This window comes from Pygocentrus nattereri, chromosome 27 (genome assembly GCF_015220715.1).
Source record: "Pygocentrus nattereri isolate fPygNat1 chromosome 27, fPygNat1.pri, whole genome shotgun sequence".
Lineage (NCBI taxonomy): Eukaryota > Metazoa > Chordata > Actinopteri > Characiformes > Serrasalmidae > Pygocentrus > Pygocentrus nattereri.
Window position 1 is genome coordinate 4,911,881 of NC_051237.1, and position 24,691 is coordinate 4,936,571.

Here is a 24,691-nt window from a genome sequence, read left to right on the forward strand (position 1 = left end):
GTATTGATTAATCATAGCTGTTTGTTTTTCAGGGAGTTTCTTTTCTTTTCAGACTCCAGCTATTGTCAGCTACTCTGATACTGTGGGTGTTGGTTTCTTAATTGTAGCTCTTGAATAATTGCCAACTAAACTAAATACTGGCAGCTAGAAGCCCGTGTCTCTGCACGTGCCCACCTAAACACACATCCATCAAACAAAAACAGATTGTGTGAAGTAAGCAGATTTTGCAATAGCAAAAAAAGTTCTATGAGTACAAAACTGTTTTTAAAAAGTGTTTGTAGGTATCTTTTTAAAATAATTAAAAACATAAATATAACAAAGTCATGCAAATGGTGGTCTGATCTAGTCTGTAAACATTGATGATGTTTTTTATTATTTGAACTTATTGCCAGTTGTTGCCTTGTGAATCAATGCATATATGTTGTAGTATTAATACAGTGCTGTGCAAAAGTCAGAGACCACCCTCCATTTATTTAATCTTTGTCAAAACAGCCATTGCACCATTTTTCTAAAGGTATTTCAGAAGAGATTAGATATGAGATAGTTCACTTGCATAAGGAAGAAGAAAATCAAATTAAATTAAGTGGGAAAAAATATGAATTTATAAAAATTTTAAAAAGTTCAAAAAAATGAAAAGCTACAGAGAAAGGTGGGACTCCTAAGAATCATGTGAGACCTGGTAGACCATCAAAAGTATCCCCATTACATAACAGTATGAAAAGCTTTTAGCTTTGAGAAAGAGGGAAAAAAATCAAGCTGTACTCTTGTTTTAGATGTGAAAAAATCCACAGGTGTTTCTCTCCATCCTTAAACTGTGAGAGGACAACTCAGCACTATCTGAAAGGATGTATAGCTGTCAAGAAGCTGTTGCTGAAATGGATAATTTGTAAAACAACAAAGACGCTGTCTATCCCAGAGTCCAGACCTCAACATCAGTGATATATCCATCCATCCATCCATTTTCTAAGCCGCTTCTCCGTCAGGGTCGCGGGGGGATGCTGGAGCCTATCCCAGCAGTCTTCGGGCGAAAGGCAGGATACACCCTGGACAGGTCGCCAGTCCATCGCAGCAGTGATATATTTATTTATTATTATATTATATAACTACTGAGACTGAACTTTGGAGGTGTGGAAAATTATCCTTGCAAGTTTCTTTAAAAAACAGAAATCATGTCTCCTGAAAAGAATGGATGCTGTAGTACAGGCAAAGAGTGGACACACTAACTGCTGAAAAATATATCTTATGTTTAGTCATTGAGGATTCTTTGTCATTTTTATTTTTAATGTATGCTTTTGCCCTTTTTTCTGGTGCTGGTAAATGAAATACTTGTACGTAGTGGCTATTTTGAAATTATTCAAAGGAAATGGAAATTATTTATATTATGAACGGTTCCATAGCTGTACTGTACTGTTACTGCAAAATTGCCATAAATAATTGAAATATGAAAAACACCACATGCATATTTGTTTCATTAATGTTTATTACAATATAATAATTTCCATACAGTTACAGTAGTTACATATCATACATGATTATATTAATTCAATATTCTCATTACGACATTGAAACATTGCCAAATACAAACACACACACACACACACACACACACACAAACTCTATAGTTTACACAAACTGAATTGAATACAATTCCTTGTCTTTGGTCACCTTTCTTGGTCTCATATTTTCTGGAACCTTCTGGACACAGTTCAAGAGATGGCCAAGCTTTAAGCAGGAAAACCTATGTCCTCAGTGGGGGAATGACCGTTAGCCTTGTCTAACAGAGACTTATCCTGCATGTTCTCTTGATTATGTTTGCTAGCCAGAGAAGAGATGGTTGAGATTTGGCTCTCTGGTTTGTTGACCTTGTGTGAAACGACACATTCATGGCAGCGCTTACAAACGAGGTACAAGATCTCACACAGGGTCAGCAAGATGCAGACTAAACTGATCACCACCAGGAAGACTGTAAAGATGCGCTTCTCTGTGGGGCGGCCAATGTAGCAGTCTGTCACGTGAGGACAGGGAGGCACGTTACATCTCACCAGCAAAGGAAAGAAGTTAGCCTCATAGATGTAGAAGACGAGGAAGATGAAGATGGCATCCACTGACATCTTGAATATGAGGCTGAAGAGATATGTCCACCACAGTCCACCTCTTTTCTTACTGGTGTCTTGGTAGAGGTGTGTACAGCCCTCACCATACTTCAGCTGGTGCTTCCTCTCACGGTCATCCCTGTAGGCCACATGCAGGACCACCAGGAGAGAAGGGCAGGTGACGAAGATGAGTTGCAGCGCCCATAGTCGGGAGTGAGACACAGGGAAGAAATGGTCGTAGCAGACGTTGTGGCAGCCTGGCTCCCTGGTGTTGCAGTCAAAGTCCTTTTGCTCATCGCCCCACACCTTCTCTGCTGCCACCAGCAGCACCATCAGACGGAAAATGAACACCACCGACAGCCAGATGCGTCCAAAAGCTGTCGAGTACTTGTTGACGCCACTAACAAGACCCTGAAAAAAAGTCCAGTTCATTTTCAAAAGTTGAGTGGCCTGACTTTAGAGCACAAACAGCTGATTTCAGCAGGCTTTGCTTCCAACACTACTGCTGGTTTATGCTGGTACAACTGCCTGAGGTGTGCCAGTCGCTTCAGCTATTATGTGACTGAAGTGTGAGCAACTCAGTGCAGTAAGTAAACACAATGTCTGTGTACCCTGGAAGAAAGAGAGAGAGAGAGAGAGAGAGAGAGAGAGAGAGAGAGAGAGAGAGAGAGAGAGAGAGAGAGAGAGAGAGAGAGAGAGAGAGAGCGGTTGCGTATTACAGAGGGTGAGGCAGATTCCTTATCGCAACTGAATTTATTTATAATGTCTATAATCTTCATGCAGTAGCCAGCACCTCTTCAGTAGATTTCTGATGACCTCTAGCCAACAAAGCTTCAGAAAACCATTCTATATAGTACTGTGCAAAAGTAAGAGAGAGCAAATAAGTACAAGTTATTCATTTTTCACCATCAGGAAATTGCAAAGAAACCTCAATACTTATAATACAGTTTTTCCACACTGTGCCTTTATAACACTTTCTATTCTTTTCGGGGGACTTGCTTTCATTTTTCAAAGAAATATGCATGGATATTTTTACATACCTCCAGTTCAGTCTTACAAGTCTTGGTTGCATTTCCTGCTTCTCATGATCCAAGTTTAATAAAATGCATTCAGTGATGGTAAGGTGTGGACTTTGGGGTGGTCAGTGAATTGTTCTAAACACCAGCAGCTTTTTGCTTCATTCTTTTTTTTTTTTATCAATTTGTCTCACATTCCAAATAATCCCAACACATATTCAAAGATGTTGAGGTCTGGACTCTGAGGAGGTCAGTCCACTGTTCTGAGATCACAGCAGCTTTTTTGTTCTTCTGTTTGCTTTTCCTGTAAATGAACTGGGGAATGAATGGTACATTTTGAACATTTAGCAATGTTCACACATAACATCCAACATCCATTATTTAAAAAAGACAGGGAAATGTATTTTTCCATGATATAGAGCCTTTAAGGGCCTGATTTAACAGTTGCTTTGATCTCTTTGGACACTGAAAGCGCTTAACGGTCATTATAACTTTTTGTGCCTTAAATAGAACACATAGATAGTTGACCATATGGCTGTGCGCCAGGCATTATAGGCATCTCTGACTTTCTTTCTGACTTTTGCACAGTATTGTATTTATTATGCATTCTCACTACCAGTACATACCAGGACTTCTCTAACACAGAGATGAAAAATAGTGTCTTAGAATTATGATTTATGGTAGTCACATGTTAACACATCAGTGCTGTTGGTTTTTAGAACCTTTTTCTGCTGTTTATCTTTTTTCAAAGCAGACTATGAATTTATGAAAGGTGAGTAGAAGAAACTAAACCACACTTCAGTGCAAGGCAAGTAAAGCAAAAAGCTGCTTGAGTCGCAGATAAAGAGAATCAGGTCAGCACTAGGCTTCCTGTTGAACTGCACAGGAACCTTTAAGTACTTGCAGTGTATCTCAGCATAGGAACTGAAGTTTGCTCTATTCTTCTCTTTGAAAGAGCATACTGCTCTACAGTAAATTCTAAAGTTCAGAAGTGAGGTATATAACTAAATGTGGAGGACTAAAATACAACATTGAAAACAAGAGTCCTTTCTTCACCAAAACACCTGAGGTTAGTCTGTGTAAAAGTGTTACCATTTAAAAATACTTAGAAAAGTACAATCCATTAACACTGTACGTATAAGTGCATGAGTAAATAGTGATGGATACCAACCGTCTATGGTGAATATTAGTTTGTCATAACACACAGCAAAAATTCAACTACATGTGGTTATGCTTAGATAAAAAAAGTGGGAACATCTGTCTGCATAGCATAGCTATTTCCTTCACCACTCACAGCCATATGTTTAGCAAGCCTGTTAAAGGGCTCGTACCCTACTTTTACATGTATTGTAATTCTCTTCCCAAAACCCACATATGTGGTTTTATCTACCAAAATAAAAAAACAGTCCTGACTCATTTTAACATAATCATTTCCAATTTTACTTTATGCTTAAATTAAAACAGGTTGTTTTTGATACTGTCTTTCAGGCCTATAAATGTAAATTTAGCTCAGTTCTGATCTATTGTATATTATTCAAAAAGTGGTCTGAGCTAATACACTCTTTACAAATGGAGCTAAACTGCTGTAGGCCAAATATAGCTTACTTTGTAAAACTGCTAATTCAAAACTGGCTGTTTTTGCAGCTTTGAATGGTTTTGAAACTTTGACAATGCTTACAGACATCAAACTCTTCTGTTTAAAAAGTGGGATAATAGTTTTCCGTGACATGCTGCTATCATATTTTCCCTCTACATTTAAGTGTAGGGTCCTTAAATCTAATACTCCATGAACATTTTTTAGGAGACAGTCTGGTGAAAAGACACTGCGAACAAGTATCAGAGAAGCGCCAGATCGTAGGCTTGGATTTTTCTCCAATCACTGGCGCAGCTCTTTAATTCTTCCTCCTGGTGAAATAACGTCCCCCACTTCCTGCCTGAACTCGTACCCGGGTGAGGGGTCAGTAAGGCTGGGACTGCTCGCCGTAGACCGAGTGATATTACACCGCAGCATCCCGGGACAATGTGACCCTTCCCCGGATCACCTTCATTAGCTGTCTAGTCGGAGGCGGTTGGAAGTGCAGCAGGCGAGGCGAGAGAGTGTGAGCGAGCGATCGAGCGCCTGGGCTGCTGGGCCAGCGTTTACCCCGCGGAGAGGACTGACTGCACAGCCGACCCTCAGCTTCCTCCCTCCGGCTGCAGTGAGCTGGCAGCAGCGCGGGGAGCTGAAGGCGGTAAGCCATCGTTATTGACCTGCTTACTGCAGCCACTCCAAACTCCTTTAGCTATTTATCAAGAGCTTTGCTAGTCAGCTGCCATTTCACATCCGCAGTCATAAAAAGTGACAGAAGAATCCGTTGCAGTCCTTTGTTATGTCGAGTCGAAATCTTCATCTCCCATGACTTTTTGCACTTATTGCAATGCTTAGCGTTACATTTTAGCTGTGGGGATGAGGTAGTGCCCCGACATATTCATTCAGCGTGTCAAAAGAAAACCTCAGAGGGACCAAAACAAAGCTAGCCTGCTAAAGCTAAAAAGCTACAGTGAGCTAAAAACTGCAGCAGCACACACACACACTCACTCACACACACTCACACACACTCACTCACACACACTCACACTCACACACACACACACACGAATGGAAATCAAAGTCCCAGCTGCGTATACGTTTAATACATTAAGATGTAATGGCGGACTGTTTCTCGTGTTCAGCTCGGGGAGTGGGTTTCGCTTTCGTGGCTGGACTTCTCGTGACTGTAAAGACCGAGCTGTAATGTTCGTGAGCTAACTAAGCGTCTTGGTCGTTTTCTTATATTTTTCATGCCAGACGTCCCTCGGCCCGTGTGGTGACTCGTCGACCATGCGGCAGTGGTGCCTCCCTGCTGTGGCTCCACGCACCGAACCGCTCCCGACGGGCAGACCCTCACCTCAGCTCTCAGGTGGGGCACAACACTTCACCAGAAAGACCTCTCCAAGAAAGGGAGCCCCCGAGTTTTAGTACATACGCACAGCCTTCGCAACCTCACATGGTGTTGTCATTTGAATGTTTACAGGAAAGTTAGGGGTCCAGGGTGGTCCAAACTTTGGCACTGCGTTCAAGTTTTAGCTCTGGCATTTCTAGTCATGGTGTACATGAACACCTACAGATGTAGGTTACTGTTGAGTTTGCTGTATGAACTAAACCGGACAAACAGTCGTATGTAAAAGTTTGACTACCTCTGGTCGAAGTAGATGTTTTGTTGATTTTTCAAGTGAAAATAACAAAGTTAACATATTCTGTTCAGAGAACTTAAATATGTCAAATATGCAGATTTTTGTGTTTGATTACTTCTTATTTGCTGAGTTTAACACGGTGTGAAAAGGCATAAAATGTCTCATAACTTTTTTGTTAAATTCATCAGATAAACGGTATTTGTGCATTTGGTGTGGCTGGTAGTCTAGTGACAAGACCATTAAGCATTTCTGTTGGTGTCCAATAGTTAGTAATGCTGTTTTGTGTTTTCCTGATGGTTTGATATCACAGTGTAAAGTATTCTAAGTGTCCTGGGACTTACTCCAGATGCATTTGATGGTTTCCTAATGGGTTCTAAAGGTGGTCTACAGGAAATGAGTTGTCTCTATTGTCAACCATTAATCCAGTTTCTGTTAGAAAAAAAAAACAGTTTTAATCCCACTGTTTTTATTTATTTATTTATTTATTTTTATTTTTTTTATTATGCACTTCTTTAGCAGGGCCAGCAAACCAGAAGGTTTTGTGTTCAAATGCTTGGACTGACTAGGTTTTGCACTTGGACAGGGCACTTATCCCCCACTGCCTCAGGTGATGGTGGCGACACTATGCTTTCCCCAAGACTGGGCGTAGTTTGGTGGCTAAAAGACAAATTTCCTTTCGAGCACCAAGTTTATGAAGTGTGTTCTTTGTAGAGGAAGTTTCAACTTATTTTCACATACCTCAGTAAGACATATAATTTGACCAAGGGGGCCAAAACATTTACATGCAACTGCATATTACTGATCTAGTAGAGTACAGCTATTGTTCATTGCATTACTGAACACACTCTGACCTACAAGTGCTTACAATGGTACAAATACACAAACAAATGAGTTCTTTGAGGAGAACTTAAGACTTTAATTTGCATTTTAATTCTGTACTACTTTTACTACTGTAATCACAAAACATATGTCTTGTTGAAAGAAAAACAGCATTGAAATGTGCAGAAAGTCCCCCATTTTAAAAAAACAAAACAACAGAAAAAAAACTTGACATTTGATTGTTTTTGAGGGAGCACAAGTCTTTTTGGGTCTCCCTAAGGTTCCACTGCTCCTTCATGGTTCCATTATTCAAAGAGTGCTTCTAACTTAAACTGCAAATATGAGCTAATAATACTGTGAATTGCTGTACAATGCTTCTATAATAATCTGTAATTTATATTTTTGTTTTGGTAGAATATTCCTGTAGTACTGTCTTTTATAGTCATCTATAATAGTAAGTACCCCTAAGAATGTATTTGAGCAGGACAATCACCAAAGTGTGTTGGATTCTGGTTCTCCAGGACAAAGGTTGGACTCGCCCGTAATCTAGTTCTCTACGACCAAAAGCATCTAACCGTTATGATCAGCTTAGTGGGTAAAAAGAAATGCTAAGTGTGATGTCTGCTCTGCCATTTAAGAATTGTCTTTGAGCCAAAATGCTTGTGGGCAACTGCCCTGTGTAGTTAGAGCAGGAGTGTCAGACAACTGTCAGATCCTGGAGGGTCACAGCCTTGCAGTGTTTAGTGTTCGTTCTCCTCTAACACCAATTTATTGGTGCCATAGAATGGAAAACGGGATAAACTGCATTAGTAGTGTTCGATATATGGAAGTGACACACAGTGAACCTGAAACGCTGTTGTCTCCTCCTTCAGATGCAAATCCTACATTTACAAAAGTGGGCTGTAAAACGGGCCAATTCCAAAATCCTAAACTGTTATGTAATGGTCTTCACTCAGTAATATGTACGCTCCCCAAATTTACATACACCAGCCCACATTCTAGCTTCTGTGAAGAACCAAACAACAACAGTGGAGCAACAGTAATGAAAATGGCAGACTATGTTCAGAAATGTACCGTTTCAGGCTGTGAGGGGTGTGTTAGCACATTTAATACCCTTCCCAAGCTACCAAACTATCAATGGACATGGTGGATGTTCATCTTTAAATGAGGCTGAAGCTGGATGCTATAGCTTGTATATGTACCAGAGTGTAACTGCAGTGCCATTTAAGGTGGAACGGGAAGTCTCAAGACAAGCTGGCAAACAGGAATCCAACTTCAGCTCTCATGTCTCTAACAGGATCCTGCTTAACTTAAGTTTAACAACTTTAAAGTTGTTAGTTTGCTCTGCACATTTCACTCTGGGCAGTTTCTCAAACCTTGGATGATGCTGAGCAAGCTTCACACAGCATGTGACGCTGAACAGATTAACAGTTCCAACTTAATTAGCATCACAAACACAACAGCAGTCGCAACCTATAAGTAGCTGCCATGCCAGATCATCTTAAATTGAAAGTTTCATAGTCAACTAACAATTGTAATTCACTTTGTGTTGTTGTTGAGATTGAACACAAGAAGTTAGTATAGGTAACGTTAGCTACTACCAAGCTTTGAGTAACTAGCATAGCTAACTAAATACATAGCTTATTTACATGGTACATTTCATTTTCATTTTTCAACATGTTGCATTGTTACATTCTATGTGAGCTATTGTGGTGCCTTGCTATAATCCTGCAAATTAAAGTAGAGCTCATCAGTTTATTAATGAGCCCACCAAAAAAGGGAAAACAGCTTGTTTCATTCTAGGACCAAATCACAAGGTTGTAAATAGGCGTCTAAAACCGCATCTGGGCATTTTTTGCCTCGACGAAAGTCACATACCTTCTGTGTAGACATCAGATAACAATTTAAACTGCTGAATAAATGCATTCTGTGGCACCCTCACACTACAAAGGGCTGATGAGTAAAAACAAGGAAAATGATCTTAGCGTAGGCTTATTGTTAGATGACCTTTGATAGACCACTTATATGAGTCAATGGTTTTAAAGGGTTCACCTTTGAATTTTATTGGTTTAGGTTTTTCTCTTCATTCAACATCGAATTCAGCTCATCTGCTGATTTAACATGGCTAGGGTCATTCTCACCATACCACCTCAATACATGCCCATCAATATTTGTGTGTCATTATGGAGCTAAAAAAAGATTAGTAACATTTAGTATCAAAGATTAGTTGTATCATTTGTCTTTTTTTTTTTTTTTTTTTTTTTTTAATTAGTATTTATTTATTTAATAATAAACCTTAAATACTTAGACAATACAGTTTCTGCGTGTTTTGGGGGGTAAAAAACATTACAGATTTATCTTTAAATCTTACTCTGTTGTGGTAATGAGTATTTGTTACATTAAATTTTAGCTTTAGCATTTTTCATGTATGTAGGAACAATACACTGCAGAGCTACATCTGTAGAGCTGTAGCCCAGAAAGAACCAAGTTTGACACACCTGCCTTGGCTTACTTATTAAAGGTTTGGACCTGGATTTCTGTGCTTTTCTGCTTTGTCACTATATCCTTTGTTAAATATAAATACAAACTTTAATTTAACCATGATCCTCTAGGACCTAATACCTCAATTCAAAAAGGGGGAAAAACACTTCTGAGTTCACAGGAATTATAGTTTTGGCTTGTGGTCAGGGGTCATTTTAGTAATGCCCTTAATGTCCATCTCAGCTGCTGAAGGAATAACTTGGCTATTCTCTTTGCAGATGCCAGGATGGAGTGTTGTGATGTGGAGCCGCGCTACACGATCGAGCAGATTGACCTGCTGCAGCGGCTGAGGCTCTCTGGTTTGAGCAAGCCTCAGATCATCCAAGCGCTGGAGTCTCTAGAGAGACTGGATCCAGACCACCGTGCCACTTGCTGTGACAATCACTCAGCCCCACCCAATGCTCCTACCTCTGGGGCCACAGCTGCCCCCTCTTCATCCTCCTCCTCATCTTCTTCTCTCACCTCAGCTACCACACAGACCCCTGTTCTGGATGCTGCGCTCTCGCCCAGCAACAGCTACGATGCTTCACCTCCACCCTTGTACCCACCCAGCGGAGTTCAGAGGTCGTTCAGTTATGATATGGCAGAAGAGGACTGGGATCTGGAAGAGAAGGTGGAGGAGTACATGAGGTAGAAGGTCATATTGTGTTACCTTTTTATGCTGGTATTTGCTCAAAATGATAGTGAGAGGGACTAATTAATATAACACCAGATAATGGCAGTGAGTGTCCCTTGGAGCAACTGTGTAATTATCAAAGAATAACAGGCCTCTGTTAATTGGGTCGGGTGGACTGGGAGGAACAGTGAGACAGCTGGTTTTGATAGGATGTCTTAAAGCCTCTCAACAGATTTTGAGTTCTGCTGCCTAAACGGAACATTGCCTTTGATAGTACTTGTGTGAAGATATATGTATATTTTTCCTTGTGTAGTGGTCACATGTTACAGTGATCAAGAGTGGGAGGGGTGGATGGGATAGTGATGCAGTAACTGGTAAAATATGCAGACCACTGAAAGGCTCACTACATCTGCTTTTTGTATTTATGGCAGACTCACAAAGTCCTGCTTACACTGTTTTCTAAAAACGTCTATATAATTACATTATTTGATGTCATGGATCATGCTGTATCATCTTGGCCTATCTAGTACTGAAGTGTTGATAATTTAGCCTGACATCATATTTATTAAATTATTATACGGGTATATTGCTGCATCCCTGCTTAGTGGCTTGTGTTCAAGTAAGTATTTAGTTATGTTGTGATCAACACATTGGCCTGTAAATCTTAATGCTGTGGCTAGTGTGTGTTTTAATGATCTGCTCTCATGCATAGCTGTGTGTGGATTTTAGGAGGGACAGTAACCTGGTGAAGGAGGAGATCAAGGCTTTTCTTAATAACAGGAGGATCTCTCAGGCTATTGTTGGGCAAGTCACAGGTACTCAGTCCAGCTCCCATTGGCAAACTCTCCCACAATGATTTGAATATTAGAGAGAATGTTACATATTACTGTTGCTTTGCTTGTAAAGACAGTTACTATATATGAATAATATGCCTTAAACATCAGTTACTGGTTTTAATTAAACTTGGGTGAGCTTAAACTTGGCATATTTTCAGTCTAATTTTGTCCTTACAAGTTTTTGTGATTTGTGTTTCATGTTGTAGGTATTAGTCAAAGCTACATCTCCCAGTGGCTACTGCAGCAGGGTCTGGAGATGAGTGACTCCAAGCGCAGAGCCTTTTACCGCTGGTACCTCTTGGAACGTAACAGCCCAGGTGAGCTCAGCTGGTCTGGCCAGTAAAGTGAAATTTGGAGTTGGGCTTTTGTGCTAGTTAACAGATTTTAGCCTGGGGGTAAAAAGAGGAAAAGTTGCATAGGCTTGTTTATTCATCTAACTTTCTCTTTCTTTCATGCTTACCTTCTACATCCTTTTCATGAAGCCTAAAGGGTTGAGTCAGTGTACATTATGGCGTCTGAAACAGGCCTTAAAAAGAAAAAGTTGATGTAATTATTTTTATATATATATGAAACCAACTTACCATCATTTATGTTATTGATTTAATGGTGGGCTTGGCAAACCCTATAAACTTGCATACAGTTTGGGAAATTAAGAGTCTGTCACCCAGCCAAAACACTCATCTACTTACATTGAAAGATTCAATATAGCAGTGCTTAAAGGGGCTGATAAAGTAGTGCAGAGTTTGGGTGAAGTTCTTTGGTATCCTTACCTCTCCTGCCATTTCTACAGTATTCCAAACTACGCTGTGAACTTTAGTTCTCAGTCATGGTCCTGGGCCTAGAACTTGCTGGTTTTCATGTTGTCTCTGCTCCACCTAACGCTACTAACAGAGCCCTGAGCATGTTGCTTTGTAATCTTCTGCAGTGCTGCAGTGTTGAGCATGTCTGTGCATTATTAATCTCTTGAATTATGGACATTTTAGTACAGTTGAGTAGAATGGACCATTTTTACGAGTTTTAACTGAGCAGTATTTTGGAAGTTGTATACATCTATGATTGACACGTTGGCATTTGGGAGTAAGCCTAGTTAACATACAGTTTTCTGATTGCCTGAACGGCTTAAAGGGTTCAGATGGAGTGAAAACCAGCAAGCTCAGGGCACCAGGAGCAGGACTGACACCCCCTGGAGTAGACAGAGAGAACTACTGATGCACCTACTCCCCTGGTACTCTGCACACCAGTCCCAGCCAGGTAACCACCATGCTGCAGGGAAGCCTCTTCAGCTGTTGTAATTAGAGGGGAATTCCCCAGACTGTTTAAAATTTCTGCATAAGTAAATTATTGTTTAAACAAAGTCATTCAGAGTGGTTTGATATGCACCTTTCTACTTGTTGAGTCAGCAGTGGTGATGGGAGCCAGACATCCAGATTGTCTAATGCCTCTCACTAAAGCCACAATCACACTGCAGGTGAAAGTGAAAAGTGGCCCAACTGTGATTTACTGGCCAAATGTTGTTTGCTTATTTATTTATGTACTAAAGTTTATATTAACTGTGCCAAACAATGAGGTATAAGAATAGACCTGCTCTGTGTGAAGCTGCTTTGACTCTTTTTTTTTTTTTTTTTTTTGGACTACACCACTTCTACATTTATCTGTAAAGTAAACCAGATAGTGAATAGCTGTTTGATTTCCTCTGTTACACAGTGCCATGCCTATTTGTGCACACTGCCCCTGTGTGTCACACTCATCCTCCAACAGTGGACCACTTTTACCTGCAGTGTGAATGTTGCCAGAAAGTGGTTACATCAAACCGCTCTGGAGTTCCAGCATTAAGTCTAGTCCTGGACTATACAGCATTCTGATTGGCAATTCTACATTGAAAGCAAAATAATCCAGGAGTAGGGATTCCTTGGGAATCTGACGGAATGATTTTGTTTGTCTCAACAATAGAATTACGCTGACATTTTGCTGTATAATAGGACACGCATGACCTAGAAGAATATGTTTGTCTGTGGCAATAATGCTGTCATAAAAAAAACATTCGTTTGTGTAATTTTTGAAAAGCAATTGCTAATCTTAGCAATTCACATTCGCATATTCAGAGGTTTTTGCTTGTAGAGTTCAATATCTTGTGTCTGTCTAATGTGCTTGCAGGTGCTACTCTGTCCATGCGCTCCCTGGTCAAAGAGGAACCTGACTGGAGGGTTGCTGGTAGTCCTGGAGACAGGGTGGCTGTAGGGGGGCCTTTCAGACTACGAAGGGGCAGCCGCTTCACCTGGAGGAAAGAATGTCAGTCAATCATGGAGAGGTAAGGAAATTGCAAAGATCTTTCTAAGAAGCCTTTAGGTCAGTGAATAAGGGCCCATTCCCCTTTACTGAGCAGCTTCACTGTGAAACAGTGGTAATTAACGGATAATATCCCAAAATAAATAGATTTGTTCCCATCTGTTTTTGTGAAATAGCTCAAATACTTCTAAGCAATCGTATTGTACTTAGTTTTCATTATTTATAAGTATTGGTGAAAATGCAGCAGTTCGACTTTTTTGCCAAGTGTCTGTGGCATCACCAGGTTCGAGCTCCTCTGAAAAGGAAAGATGGTGGCCAAAGGCCCAAAGCATTGTAAAATAAAAGAAATGAGCTGCAAACGCAGAAAATGCCTCAATCAAAATGGTAACATATGTGCTGCATTTTACAAATACTCTGCGAAATAATAAAATGCACTGAAAATTTGTAGACACTCTTGGAAAACGTTTTCATCAACACCAGTGGTACATTTTACAAACACGCTGTAATACAGAAAACACATACAACTTCAGAAATACTGCGACGTCACAACAGGATTGTTTTTGGGGGACACTCGGAAGAGGATGGAGCCATTCAAACTCTGAAATTCTATGTGGCATAAAGTAAAATTGTTTTTAAAACTTATTTGAACAGGTTACTAATATATCTCTGTCATAATGAGAAATTAGCTGTAGCGTCTTAATTGTAAAATTTTATAAAGCAATACCAGATATGACTGGTAATTACTGTAGTACAGCAATCAATGACACAAGTTTGACACTAGAGGGCCCAATGATACAAGTGTAATATCACATTCTGCAGTAGGCAGTATTCTTGAGTTCTGATGTGCAATACTGTTAATGTAAATAGCCTGAGTGAGTATGTATTATAGCTGATGTTTGCTGTTTTTCCTGGTGAATTTTTTTTTTTTTTTACTCTGGTAAGATGAGGAAGCATCAATTTAGACATGTTCTGTTAAGTTGTATACTATATTGAGGATCACTCAAAAACATTTGTACAAGATGAGATGCTACTGTCGACTGTCTTTTTTTAGTTGCTTCTTGTTGGTCAGTTTCTTTATAGAGAATCAGTATCCTGATGAAGCCAAGAGAGAGGAGATTGCCAATGCCTGCAACTCTGTCATTCAAAAACCTGGTGAGTATTCTTTTCTTGTTCCATGTGCAGACTAGCAGCAAGCTCTACTTGAAGTATCACATCAGTGCTGTCTATGATGTTGCAGCCTGATTCTGAGAATACACCACAAATTAAATGTGCAGTTTGAAACAAAATGACTGGGTTTTGTGAAATTATGTGGTTCCAGGGTGCAAACTTTCCGAGTTTGAGAGAGTTACTGCGCTCAAAGTGTATAACTGGTTTGCCAATCGCAGGAAGGAGATGAAGAGACGTGCTAATATAGGTGAGAGGCTGAGTGAAGGCAATTAATTTTAACATAATTAACATATAACTTAATTTTGTGTATACCTCTGATTGATCAAAACTAGGCCTGGTCTTGTTTTCACCCCATGTCGCTTTCTCAGAGGCTGCAATTCTTGAGAGCCACGGGATAGAAGTGCCAAGCCCCAGCTGCCACTCAAATGGTGAAGAGCTAGAAAACCAGGAGTTTGGGGATCAGGTTGTGAATCAGCGATTCTCTGAGCAGGTAAGAGAATGGCCAACACTACATGATTTGTAGCCTGATTTGCACCTTGTGTCAAACGATTTTCCAGGTCAGGATCTGAATCTGAAGCATATTACGGCACAAATGACCTTGTAAGAATGAAAGCAGATTAATGATTAACCTTCCGATCTAGTTCACAGGTGATTAGAGGCCATTTGATGTATCTGATATTTTTATGACTCAAAACAGCTACGAGTCCTGTAGTGTGAGATGGTCAGCAATGTAACTGACATACTGGCTGTGAGAAAGTAAGGAGAGAGGAGAATAGACAGAGTTGTGTATACATGTGTGACAGATTGCACAAACAGTGGAACACTGGCCTATAAGAGCCTTTATAATGTTTATAATGTTAATTAGGTGTGGACCGAAATCAAGACACTCTCTTGATAATTTCAGGTCAGCTGCCAGTTTGTAGCAAAATGTTTCTCGTGCTCTGTGTGATATCTGCATTTCTCAAGCGCATGTTTATCCTCAGTTTGCGTTTTCGATACACTTCTTGTGTGTGTACATAAGCACTAACAGGTGCTTTGTTGTTACATCTAATGATATCTGAGGAGATTTGGAGTTTTGGGTTTTTTTTTATTGCTAAAACACAAACCTGAGTTATCTTCTTTTTGCCAAGTGGTCCAGTGTGTGAACACACTCATGCAAAGAAATTCTATGAAAGACTGATGTTAAGTGTGAGATGTTCTTCCGTTACATTAGGCTTTTAAAAGTCGTGTAGTGTACGCACAGCTTAATCCGCATCAGTGCTCTGGTAATAGATTTAAATGGACTGTAGCATAAATGCAAACTATTTTCTAATGTGTGCTTAGGAAGAGCTCTCTCAAAGAAAGGACGGTGTGCCAGATGGAGCCACGTTGCCTGCAGTGGAAGTAGTGCCTCTTCCAAGCCCTTCCTCTCAACACGTGGATCAGAAGCTGGATGAATCCAAAAGGGAGGCCACCGATGAGGAGTGAGGATCAGGAAAAGTCAGCATCTTGTTTGAAGTGGTCTGTGCCGCTTAGTGCCATTCTTACAAATGTTTGCGAATGACATCAGAAACAGGCCAGACACCAAATTTTCTGGTGCCTCTAGTGATATGGAGGCAACTGTATGTATCTACAGTAATCACGCTTGTAGTAATGGCAATATTTATCTCTATACACTATATTGTGCATTCCAAGATGGTCTTAATACATCTTTAAAGAGGGAAAGATGGTTATGGTGCAGAATGGTAACTCTCCACTTCATGCTAAAGCCCCCCCATTCTCTTCTTTATTCTCAAGTATTACAATTTAACAAATTGCAGAAACCTTATACAAGAGGAAGCAGTGTGAGAGGAACCTGCAGGACAGGTATTTGGATGTGGTGATGGGGTGCACTAAATTTTTGGAGATTGTATGAATGCAGCCGGTGTTTCAGTCTTCTTAGTCTCATGCAATAGTGGACATCTATACAACCTGAATACCACCACCAACTCAGGTAACACATATTTGGGAAGGGATGAGTGGAAGTGGCCCCATGTTCACTCACCTTCACTTGGGTATTGGGATTTTATGTCTCAAGGCAACATTATCATCTGTGTTTTTATGTCTGTCGTTGTGTTTTTTTTTTGTTTGTTTGTTTCTAGTAAGCAAAGCTAAAAGATTTTCTTTAAATATCATCTATACATAATCGCAGATGATCATGACTTTTCACTCTTTTTATATTAACCACTACTTCAAGCCTTTCTCTACCCAGTCACTTAAGCTATTGTGACCTCTGACTGGTATTTGGGCTCTAAAATGCTTCATTTTTTATCTTGCTTATGGTTTGCTTTAAGCACTACTATTACTTCCATAAGCTAATGCAGTATGTAAAGCTACAAAAAGACATGTATCTATGTCAGATTTAGAATCTTATGCAAAAAGCTGCTTACAGGTGGATGATCCACTGTCTTTTGTCCCTGTCCCTTTGAAGCCAAAGCTATGCCAAGGTAAGCGATCATTAACAGAGAGGAATTTTAATTGGTCAAAGACTAATTCAGTTCTTTCTCTGATAAGTTTAAAGGAACAGGAATGTGCTTAAAGGAAGTGTGCTATGAGTCTGGGAAGGTGTTAAGCCAAGATAATTCAGGCCTCAGCTCTGTATACCTGAACAAGAAGCGGTGTTGCACGCTGTCAGGGCCCATCTCTTTCTGCATTTCCTTGACTTAAATAAAACCAATATACATATATAGTCTTGTGTTTGGATTGATTAACTTCCTACTTGCGTGTACATGCCTTTATGATTTTTTTTTTTTTTTTTTCTCTCCCTGTTTATTACATGCAGTAGTTTTTTTTATTGTTGAGGACGTTTGCCTTAATCACGTTCACAACACCATGGAAAATTAATATATCACTTTTATTTGGATAAAAGGTTATTATATAAGGTGTGACTTTTTTTGTAAAAAAAGAATAAAAATAAAATGACTGCGTTCCCTCGCAAATGTTTTGCATTACGAAGCAACGGTTAGCGTTCGCTTGCAAAAGTGCTTTGCTAACCTCAGAGATGAAGCAGCGCCTTGAATTTACGTTGGTCTTGCATTGAAATATAAAGACCGTCACTTCTCAAAATCAAACATGATTATGTCATTAGTGACCGCAAACTGTAGCTGAGATCGAGTGTCCTCGTACAGTAAAATCTACATTTACAGAGACTGCAGAGAACAATAGCTGAATAAACTGCACAGACTGGGAAAACAGCTTTAACGTTAGCTATGCCTACATTAGAGCTTTGTTTTCAGCAATGTCGTTGGGCACCTGTGGTCCTACATTCGCTTAATGTCTGACAAGCATATATTTTGCGAGGGAACGCATTTTATTTGCGAAGGAATGCAAAACAATTGCGAGGTAACGAAATGTCATTAACTTTTTTTTTTTTTAAACGATGCCTTAGGGGCTCCATAGCAGCAGTTCAGTCATAATTCAGACAAACCGCTGATGCAGTATTTCATTTTAATGCAAGCTGTTAAGTAATTTTTTGCACATTTAGATTTTTGTTGGTTTTTTTTTTTTTTTTTTTGTGTGTATCTGAAGTGATATAATGTCGAGATACTATAGATATGGGGCTCAAGTGATGAACTGGCACTCAGTGTTGATACCGGGGGTCGGCAACACAAATGATAATTAGAGCAATTTTGTCTTTTCATTAAAAAGTAAACCACATTGGGAGCCACAACATTTTATGTCCATTTTACGATCTTGGCTGTAAAAATGTCTCAGTTTGTGCTGCTGTACTAGTAAGGGCTAAAAATGTAATACAAATGAAAACGCAGGCTTACTTTGCCCTGCTTTAAGCTGTAGATCAGTAACTTTTCTTGCATCTCTGTCAGGAAACCTTTCCTCAGAAATGGAGTAGTTTCTTGTAAAATGTCTCTCAATTATCGGCTTTTTACGAGGCTGAAGTCGCTTCTCATTCATTAACTAGCTTCTTGTTCGAATTCTCCCGTTCCACCTTAACTGCTGCGCCATTTAAGGTGGAACGGGAAGATTCGAATGAGCAGCTGACTTCAGATCCACGACTTTTTAGTGTTTGACAGGTTTTCAGTGCAGATTAAACGTATCAGTAAACCAACTGGAGTGATACAAGTTGGTCCGTTTGCCTTTTCGTTAGATAGCTAGGCGACATAGTTGCCGTTGCTATGGTGACCAGTCGTCTGCGAGCCAAGCTTCAGGGTTAAAGGTTGATGAATTTGCAAATATAGTCTAGCGTTTAGGGCCATTTAGGCCCTGTCCCATTTCACCGCTTGCTCCTACCACCAACCCTTAAGCCCTCTGTTTTGTGCGTTCACGTCTAGGGTTAGGGTGTCCCATTTTTGTTTAGATAGAGGGGTAGGGAGGAGCGTTAGGGCTACATGGCCCTCTAGACGGAGATTTTTCAGAGGCTCACTCAATAAGGAAAAAGAAAAACCAGCAGGATGGCTGCGCGAGCGAGCAAAGAAACCCATCAATGTAAGTATTTTCTCTGTGAAATATGATAACCATTGTATTATCTTAGTTTAATGTCGTGTCGTTTTCTTCATAACAAGTCCAAAAAATCTCTAATAGCATGCTAATGTCTCGGTAGCTAGCTAACTTTCCCATTCCACTTTAAATTTCCGGCACTGTTGACGCCTGACGCGCCAGAATGTCACTGCTGCTCAGTTTAAGGTGGAACGGGAAAATTCGAACAAGAAGCTGGTGAATAGCTGACTTCAGCTTCGTTTCACCAACGAATTAGGAGTGGGTGATAATAAATCATTGTCTTGTACTCCCTCTTCGAAAACACATGATGCCGTATATGTAACTAAAGTCCAGCAGCGAGGCCGCTGAATTTTCCCTTCTCTGCTATCACTGAAGACGGACTGGGTCGCCTACAGAGCACCGCATATAGCTGGTAATGAAGCAATGTACTTTTTTTTTTTATTTTTATTTTTTTTTATTTGAGGGTGCCATTTCGTAGGTCAATATTTCAACCAACACAGGGTAAAAAGAAGAAATGGGATTTGGCCTTCGTGTGAAAACTGAAAACCTCACGCGAGGAGCTATGCTGCAGTCTGTAATGTGCGGTTTACAAAAATATTGGTTGTAGTTTGAAAATCAAACCTTACATCAGTGGGTTTCTGTGAGGATGACAGTGGAAAACGATGGGATAAAAGAGAAGTGTGTACTTGCATTAGGCCACTTTACCGCTTTACTCCAGTAACCTCTGTGTGTCCAGACCAGCAGGACGTTACATGTTTGCATTTACAAATGAATCTTTGCTTCATCGAATGAAGCTATGCTGGTGCTTTGCATCAGCAATACTTTGTGTCCTTTTTTCTGCCCCGTGAGAAACTGCAACTATCCTGGACTCACCTCTATTTATGGAAAAGGCTGCTTTTTAAAGTTCACACCCATATTTGAGTAAAAATACTGATAATACTGAACTGTAAAAGAATGACCACATCAACCAATGATCAATCGGCTGACACTACTTGACCAATATTAAATAATGCTTTTAATTCGTTATTAGAAGTTCAATAAAGTCAAAATTATTGCACCACATTTATGTACGTTTTAAGTCAAGTCACTGATTTTCTTTTAAAGTGCACTTCTTTCACAAATCTGTGTGGATTTTTATTTTGTGTAGCTGTCCTATTTTGCACAAAAACTACTGCATGTGACAAAGGTTATCTAAACACTATCTACATTAGCTGCTCAACTTTAGTGCACACCATCAGCACATTCAATTATATTCAGTTAAATTCAAATTCATTTGTATAGCACTTCTTACAACTGCTGTTGTCACAAAGCAGTTTTACAGATATCCAGGGTCCTTCATGTTACTTCATCCTGTGTAAGATTTCTGAAAATTTTCATGTTTATTTTCAACATTTCTGAACATTTTTAATCTTAATCATTGTAGACAAAAGCATATTGCCATAGCAGGCATGAAACGTGTTTATGGTCCATTTATGTCTTACCTATCGTGACTTGATGCACTAAAGAAACATTAGATGTTTACTTTGACATTTTCACAAAGCTAATGCCAGGTATTGTAGTAAACGAGCCACAGTTGCAGAAAAAGATGACATTTTTAAATTAGTTTTCAGCTTTGGACAGGTACAAAACAACATATTTTAAGGTGCAGATTCACTTTTAAATGGCAAACACATAATCTGTAATACATGCTCTGTGGTGGTCCTGTGAGGGTCCTGATCATTGAAGAAGAAGTAAAATGGGGCTAACCAAGTATGCAGAGAAACAGATGGACTACAGTCTGCAATTGTAGAACAACAAAGTGGAATTGTAGGACTATAGTATGGTAAGTGGAGAAGTTTAAATGGGCAAAGAAAGTAGATACAGGGAAGTGTACTTAATAAAGTGGATGGTCTTTGTATATTTACACTTATAGTGACATTTACTTGAAAATAAAAACCATTGCAAAACAGAACTGTATAACAATTGAATGGGAACAATGAAGTAACAGAAATGCAGTACTTTATCTAGCAAAGGAATAAAATGAGTTACTGTAATTGCATACTCAACCTAATCTGACCACATAATTACAGTCACATCATACATAATATTGTCTCTTGCGCATACGTGTATGAATAACAACTTATTAAGTAAGTTTTGGGCCTGTAATGGACCACCTATGGTGAACAAAATAACTCTAGAACGCTGCTGTTCACCCTGATGACCCACAACTGCTTTGCCAGGTCAACTACCAACCACATCGTGAAGTTCGCAGATGACACAACAGTAGTGGACCTAATCCAAGATGACAGTGACCTAGACTACAGAGAGAAGGTGAACCATCTGGTTGACTGGTGCGAAACCAACAACCTGGTCTTGAATGTCGAGAAAACCAAAGAGATCATGCTCGACTTCAGGAGGAGCCAACCCAACCACACACCACTCCTCATCAAGGACACAGCAGTGGAGATCGTCAACAGAACCAAGTTCCTGGGGGTACAGATAAGACACTTTGACCTGGTCCACTCACACTGAAGCTCTGGTCAGAAGAGCTCAGCAGCGCATGCACTTCTTGAGACGGATGAAAGGAACACACCTCCCCCCTCCAATTCTAACCACCTTCTAGAGAGGCACTATAGAGAGCATACTGGCCAGTTGCTTCTCTGTCTGGGCAGGAGCCTGCAGCACCTTTGACTGGAAGTCCCTGCAGAGGGTGGTAAGCAGAGAGAATTATTGGGACTTAATTTTCTCCCATACAGGACATTGCAACAAGTCGCTGTCTGACCAGAGCTCAGAACATAAATAGAGACCCCTCCCACCCCCACCATGCACTGTTCTTGCTGCTGGCCTCTGGAAGGAGGTTCGAAGCAGAACAGTCAGTTTCAAAAACAGCTTCTTCCCACATGCCATAAGACTGCTGAACTCTAAAAAAAAAAAAAAAAGCTCCTCCATTTCTTTTTTAATTACTCCATACCTGGGAGCTATACTGTCTTGGGTATATACTTATTTAAAATGTATTTATCTGTTGATATACGTATGTTTACATATGCACTACACTGCACTTTGCACTACATTGTATTGCTTGATTTTTAAATTTTTTTCTCCCTAATCTACTCTACTGAGCCAATGCAGCGTAATTTCGTTCTAATGTGCACTGTACGGTATAAATTTGAATGACAAAGTCTGTCTAAGAATCAGAATCAGACTTGCACCTTAGATACTCGAGGCTCAACTCAAATCATTATAACCATTATAATTTTTAGGCTCTGATTGTTTAGCGGTATAGTATTTATTATTGAGTAAATTTATAGGCAGTTTATTTTCATGTAAGCATTTGCTAATTGAGCCACAGAAACACAGTTTTGTTAACGGCTGAGACTGAGAATTTTAGAAATTGTGATCACTGAATGCAAGTTGTATTCAAACAAGAAAAAGAAACTTCATGATTTGGTCCAAAGAGTGTGTTGTTGGACATATTCTGTGAAGAGTTTTAAAAAAACAGGGCCCAGTGCTGAAAATGCTTATTAGCAGTTATAAAACTGTTTTCATTGGTTTTGACATTCACTACAACAGTTTTGTAACAGTGTATGTAAGAACTGCCAAATCGCACTTAAGACATACACTATTATGTTAATGGTTGAGACCGAGTGAGAAGTGAATTGAAATGTTAAATTGTGGTCACTGAATGCATTTTGTATTCAGACATGAAGTGTGGTGTGCTAACTGTGTGAACAGTTTTGAAAAAAGGATAACTTCGTATTGAAAATGCTTGTTAGCAATTGTAAAAAAAAAAAAAAAAAAAAAGGAAATAATTTAAACTTGAATATCACAATATATTTTGGTTTCCTGGCCATAGATGAGGATCAGGTGAACTTTTTTACTCTTGAAAGTGCCAGAGTTACAGCTACCTGCTACTATAGCATGCTTTTCACTGCAGCAAGGCCACACTAAAGCAAGGTGGAGCTCTGAAGCATGGTGGTATTTATTTGCAGTTCCATGCACTGAAATTAAACTGAAAGATATTTCAGGGAACTCTGGGTGGATAAAGCAGAAGCAAAAGACCATTTTCTCAACAGACGTTTTCCAGTATTCTCTCCCTAATGCTTGCTTTCTCTCACCAGTAACGGGGAAAAAATAGGGTACTTTTGTACTTCTTAAAGGCACATGGACCCCAAAGATATTCCCTCAAACAATATTTTACAATTGTTGACAATATTTTGATTGTCAGTTCTGTTTTTGTTTACTGCTACTTAAAACAAGTTGATTCTACCAATGACTGGATTAGAGTTATCTACCCAGACATAAAGCCAACATTTATGTTTACAAACGTTCTAATTTGGTATGTAAATACAGTGTTTTAGGATTGCAACCTTTTGTTTTAAATGGTTAATGACTGCACACTCTCCATCCTATTCTAGAAATATCATCTGAAGTGAACTTTATTATGATAGTTAAGGCATTATGTGCCACAGTTAAGCTAATTATTTACACTAATGAGATTCTCCATTATTTCCCTGTTTTCTTTAACCTAAAGACCCCTGGGCAGTTTATTCTGTTATTCTATATTAGCAGCAGGGCACAACAACCTACTCGTGACACAGTAATATACATAATAATAATATCTTCACCTGAAAAGTCCATTTTCTCCCCTTTCTTGGCTTAAAACGGGTGCAGTGTCCAGCACAGTTTGGGGATGTACCTGCTGGAATACACCTGATTACACTTATCTGTTAATTGCCAGGTTAAGTGGGTGTGTTTGAGTAGGAAAACCTCAAAACTGTGCTGGACACCAGCCCTCCAGGACCAGAGTTGTGGACCCCTGGCTTAAAATCTCATCTAATATGTCCAGCTACATCACTCTATTAATCTTATTAATAGCCAGTGTCCCAGTACTGTTTCCAGAGAAGCAGCCCCATATGATGATGCTCCCACCTTCGCATCTTTCTGTGGTTGTGTGGTTATGGTGGATGTTCTATTTTTGTTTTGTCTGATGAGAACATATTGTTTCAAAAGGGTTCTGATTTGTGTAAAAGGTGTACCTTTTCGTAACTACGTTTAATTGGTCAATGTAATTAACTTCAGGAATAAATATATTTGGTGTATTAAACTATTTAAACAGTAGATGTCCGTGTGCTGTATCCTCTGAATAGTTTATGCACCAGGCAGTTAGACACTGATCAGTCCATCTAGAGTGCTAGAGCATGACTGCAGGAAAAGAAAATCTATCAAAAAACCTATCAAAACCACTGTGCCTGATACACTTGTATTGTGTCAGTGTCACTGCTGCAAAGAATAATCCACCACCCAAATAATATCAGCCCAAATCTGGTGTTGGTAACTTGATAAACAGGGAAGAAGAATGGCTGATAAACTACAGTAACAGTTGGGCTACAGTGAATAATTGAAGAGTTCATTTGCAAAAACATCTCCATTTTAATGAATTTTCACAAATCATGTTTTTACTGTTCATTCTAGATAATATCAACCAAACTGCCATTGGGTTGTTTTGTTTAAGTAAAAATAACTCCACACACACACACACACATTTTCTAAGGCACTTCTCCCTCAGGGTCACGTGAAAAATAACTCCATAATATACAAAATTGAACTTTTCGAACTTTTGATATTTATGTTTTGTTTGATTGAAAAAAGCAG

General features: G+C 39.5%; 2 protein-coding genes across 6 annotated transcripts; one reads left to right on the top strand and one right to left on the bottom strand.

The window, feature by feature from the left end:
* Positions 1 to 1,477: 1,477 nt before the first annotated feature.
* On the bottom strand, positions 1,478 to 5,043 carry LOC108424525 (gap junction beta-4 protein-like). Of its 2 annotated transcripts, XM_037535517.1 has the most exons (3): positions 3,134 to 5,043; positions 2,887 to 2,949; positions 1,478 to 2,705 (listed from the first exon to the last, which is right to left on the bottom strand). In XM_037535517.1, exon 3 carries the CDS (start codon positions 2,523 to 2,525, stop codon positions 1,725 to 1,727), a length of 801 nt encoding a protein of 266 aa, XP_037391414.1. In that variant the 5' UTR covers positions 2,526 to 2,705; positions 2,887 to 2,949; positions 3,134 to 5,043; the 3' UTR covers positions 1,478 to 1,724. The 2 variants fall into 2 exon arrangements, with proteins under 2 accessions (XP_037391414.1, XP_017548093.1); XM_017692604.2 differs by lacking the exon at positions 3,134 to 5,043 and having other exon boundaries at positions 2,887 to 3,082.
* Positions 5,044 to 5,055: 12 nt separating this feature from the next.
* zgc:91944 (uncharacterized protein LOC436941 homolog) lies at positions 5,056 to 17,294 on the top strand. 4 transcript variants are annotated; one of them, XM_037535515.1, is made up of 11 exons: positions 5,056 to 5,340; positions 5,937 to 6,048; positions 9,901 to 10,312; positions 11,028 to 11,113; positions 11,341 to 11,451; positions 12,260 to 12,385; positions 13,289 to 13,442; positions 14,490 to 14,572; positions 14,739 to 14,834; positions 14,920 to 15,077; positions 15,911 to 17,294. In XM_037535515.1, exons 2-11 carry the CDS (start codon positions 5,970 to 5,972, stop codon positions 16,052 to 16,054), a joined length of 1,449 nt encoding a protein of 482 aa, XP_037391412.1. In that variant the 5' UTR covers positions 5,056 to 5,340; positions 5,937 to 5,969; the 3' UTR covers positions 16,055 to 17,294. The 4 variants fall into 4 exon arrangements, with proteins under 4 accessions (XP_037391412.1, XP_037391413.1, XP_017549134.1 ...); XM_017693637.2 differs by having other exon boundaries at positions 5,059 to 5,340; positions 14,956 to 15,077; XM_037535516.1 differs by lacking the exon at positions 12,260 to 12,385.
* The last annotated feature ends 7,397 nt before the right edge of the window (positions 17,295 to 24,691 follow it).

Bases quoted from the DNA above. Each gene is read 5' to 3' on its own strand.
- LOC108424525 (XM_037535517.1), bottom strand. From the start codon at position 2,525: ATGAACTGGACTTTTTTTCAGGGTCTTGTTAGTGGCGTCAACAAGTAC.
- zgc:91944 (XM_037535515.1), top strand. From the start codon at position 5,970: ATGCGGCAGTGGTGCCTCCCTGCTGTGGCTCCACGCACCGAACCGCTC. The intron at 14,835-14,919 runs GTGAGAGGCTGA...GATCAAAACTAG, and splicing joins GAAGAGACGTGCTAATATAG to GCCTGGTCTTGTTTTCACCC. The intron at 15,078-15,910 runs GTAAGAGAATGG...ATGTGTGCTTAG, and splicing joins ATCAGCGATTCTCTGAGCAG to GAAGAGCTCTCTCAAAGAAA.